This window comes from Sinocyclocheilus anshuiensis, unplaced genomic scaffold, assembly GCF_001515605.1.
Source record: "Sinocyclocheilus anshuiensis isolate Anshui unplaced genomic scaffold, SAMN03320099.WGS_v1.1 scaffold364, whole genome shotgun sequence".
Taxonomy (NCBI): domain Eukaryota; kingdom Metazoa; phylum Chordata; class Actinopteri; order Cypriniformes; family Cyprinidae; genus Sinocyclocheilus; species Sinocyclocheilus anshuiensis.
Genome location: NW_015555735.1, coordinates 372779 through 376402, shown reverse-complemented (window position 1 = coordinate 376402; position 3624 = coordinate 372779). Strand labels below are relative to the sequence as shown.

Below are 3624 nucleotides of genomic sequence, written 5' to 3'. Positions count from 1 at the left end.
ATGTTTGCTGATTTAAAAAAGCAGTCTAATCAAAGCAGTCAAAATAATACATTGGCAATATCAATATTTACCACCAAATTAAGATAAAAAGTGGCTTTAAAAGTCAATGTATTGTTGTTTTTTTTATTTCCTTACTGCAGTTGGCCGGTTCGTCGGATTCGTCCACGCAGTCGTAGTCTCTATCGCACACCCAGACTCGTGGTATACAGCGTTTGGTGATGGCACACTGGAACTGGTTAGGAGCACAGGTCACCTCAGCTGCAAGACAACACGACGACACTCAGCCAATCAGCTCATCAGAAAACAGCCTCATACATAGTGTAAATATCAAAACTTAAACTAATGAGAGATATAGGACTAGACTTACGGCAGTCCTTTTCATCTTCTCCCTGGCCGCAGTTGTTCTGACCGTTACAACGCAAGATTCCAGGGATACAGCGACTAGGATGCGAGCACTTAAACTGACTGGGCAGGCAAACGTGGATGTCTGAACGAGGACAAAAATGAGTGTTCATTAAGCAAATGTCCTAAAGATGATTATTTCAGTCCTACACAATTGCTTGGACATCATACCACAGTTGGCTTCATCAGAGTTGTCCTGGCAGTCGTTGTCTCCATCACAGATGTAAGCCGGGTTGGTGCAGAGACCTGTGCCACACTGGAACTGGCCTGGTCTGCATTTAAACTCGGCTAAAACCCAAGAACAGAGTATGAGAATGTTATGTATGTTTGAGTGTCCATGGCGTCTCTCACAGTTAAAGCCCTGATACTTACGGCAATCGGCAGGTTCATCTGAGCGGTCTCCACAGTCATCCTCAGTATCACACTTCCACCAGAAGGGAATGCACTTATCATTCTTGCAGACAAACTACAGTCAGAGAGAAAGAAGAGAGAGCACAGACAATTAGCCTAGCGTCATTTCTGACAAGAACATGTCAAGGTAATATTGCACCCCAAAATCACAAGAAAAAAAAAAATGCTTTTTTAGGACAATTAGGTTTTTTTGCATGGTGACATTTTCATTTGACTTCTGACTACACAATTTCTAACTCTACTTCTCATTACCAAAATGCTAAATAAAAAAAAAAGAAATAATAATAATGGTCATTACTGTATCGCAGTGTTATTTTAGTGTTACTTTAATATTATTGATATATTATTATAGTGTTCATAAAAATATTGAAGTTTTTTTCTATTTTCAGTTTTAATTTTTAGTCATTTTGTTGCGTTTTTGTAATTAAAAAAAAAACTTCTATTATAATATTATAAATATTTAGAATGCAAATAAATATTTATTCATTTTTATTACCAGTTTTAGTAATATTATTACTTCAAATTAAATGTTTTCAAATGTAACTTATTTCAAATTTTTGTTTTAATTTTTTTTCCATTTAATTTTTCTTTTTACATTTTTCAGTTTTATTTTGAATGAACAAAATTGTTTCAGTTTTTTTTGTTAATAATAACGCTGCTATACTGTAAATGAAGAAAAAAAGATTTTTTATTTTAAAAGTATTTATTAGAACTGCTAACGTGTTATTAATCTATTTAGTTAAGAAATAAAGAAATACTACAACATTCTTTTTCTTATTTAAAATCATCATACATTGATGGCAGCACAATAAACACTGACATAATGTTGAAACACTTGTTAATGTGTTAGCACTTTCAGTACCTTTATAATGCGAATCAAATAAGAACCACCATTAAGAAAAATGAATATTACAAGTAAAATGTGCTGGCATTCTGCATTTCGAGAAAATGTTTGCTTATTTGTGGCAAAATAACACACACCTGACTGGCTGTACAGTTGGACAAGCACTGTTTTCCATCAGCAGCCAGATAGAAGTTGGTGGGACAGGCACACTTGTAGCCTCCTCCAGGTGAGAGCAAACACAGGTTACTGCAGCCACCATTATCCACCTGACACGGGTGATCTGACACTGCAATTACAAGAGCATCAGAGAGGAGAAAGCTCAGAAAGCACATCAAACACCGCAGGAACATTTCTATACACAGCATGTGTGCATCTTCTCACCCTCAGGTTGTCTGGAGGGATGATAGATGTGTAAGTCCATGGGTCTGTGCAGGGTGCTAATCAACATGGTCTTGTTGGTGCCCAGGGTTTTGTGAGCTCTGTTAATGGACTTGGTCTCCCAGTCGGTCCAGTAGATGTACTCCTCAAATAGAGTCATGGCAAAGATATGAGGGATGTCTTGATTCAGCACTGTGGGGAAGAGAACACAAGACCCATATTTAATAAAGCAAGAAACAGAATATTGAAATAAGGGTGAAACTGTTTTTTATCCTTCAGATTTGAATGGATCATGAAAAGCAGTTTATAGTATCATTGGTTAATATCAATCTTCCCATCTTCATGGCCTTGATTACATTAGCGCAAAAAAAAAAAAAAAAAAAAAATTCATATAAATTAAGAATAAGTGACAAGACCAAACATATTAACCAATATTTGTAGGCTATTTTCATGACATGAAAAGTACTAATTTTAGTACTTCATATTAAACGGATTTCAGTTAATTGCCAAGCCAACAATTTTTTGTTTAGTTACCTTTTTATTTTAATTATAAAACTGAAATATTCTTAAATATTATCTTAAAAATAATTGTATATATATATATATATATATATATATATATATATGAATAAAAAACAGATAATATATTATTACAGAACTTTAGAAAGAAAGAGAGAGAGAGAGAGAGAGAAAGAGAAAGAGAAAGAAAGAAAGACAAGATCTTTCAACTTGATATTTGCCCATATTTGGCTTCCAATAGACCAAAAAACAGGTCCACTTGCTTGATTAACTGTTGTAGAAGTTTGCATGAATCTTATTACATTATGTTTATAAGATAATATTGATTTCCTGGCATCTCCTGACTTTAGCAGCACAAAGAAACTGTGAGGTTTCAAAGTCGAACCCTTTCAATCTAGGACAGATCTAGCATGTTCTTGCGTAAGCTTTCTGAATATTAGGAATTCATATGGAAATAAACCACCTCCTCCTCACTGCCTGTCTTTTGCACATACCAGTCTCAAAAACAATAGATCGACTGTAATATTACATAATACAGACATTCTATGATGTCATTTATTGGCGACATGAAGGCTGGGTCACTCCTTTGTCTAAACTAATTGCCTGAAGAAAAATGACCTCATAAGCAGTGTGTGTGTGTGTGTTTGCATTCACCAATGTGTCTGTTGGATCCATCCAGGCTGGAAAAAGCAATATAGTCTTCACGAGCATCTGCCCAGTAGATGCGGTCATTAATAAAATCTAGCGTCAAGCCGTTCGGCCATGTGATCTTATCTTGAATGATGATGTGGCGATCTGTGCCGTCCATGCCGATGCGGCCAATATGTGGCACATCACCCCAGTCTGACCAATACAGATACCTGGAAATAATAAACCACCAAAGTCAAACAAGCTCATAACGTGTCAAGTATAAATTAATTATTTAAAACAACAACAACATATTCACATAGATCCTTTAAGAGAAAATACTAGGGTATTTTATAAATATTTTATTTACATTTAGAACATTAATTTATTTAAATTAAATATTTTATATAAAATTATATATATATATATGTTTTTTTTTTTTT

General features: G+C 34.6%; 1 protein-coding gene across 1 annotated transcript in view; it reads right to left on the bottom strand.

Moving 5' to 3' along the window:
- The window catches only part of LOC107673053 (low-density lipoprotein receptor-related protein 1-like), a 154256-nt gene that overhangs the window by 13467 nt on the left and 137165 nt on the right, over window positions 1–3624 (bottom strand). Inside the window, exons 60-66 of the mRNA XM_016466490.1 lie at window positions 3209–3414; window positions 2039–2227; window positions 1795–1943; window positions 775–868; window positions 574–690; window positions 368–487; window positions 136–258 (exon numbers count right to left, since the gene is read on the bottom strand). Coding sequence (XP_016321976.1) covers window positions 136–258; window positions 368–487; window positions 574–690; window positions 775–868; window positions 1795–1943; window positions 2039–2227; window positions 3209–3414 — 998 coding nt within the window. The remainder of the gene's footprint in view (window positions 1–135; window positions 259–367; window positions 488–573; window positions 691–774; window positions 869–1794; window positions 1944–2038; window positions 2228–3208; window positions 3415–3624) is intronic.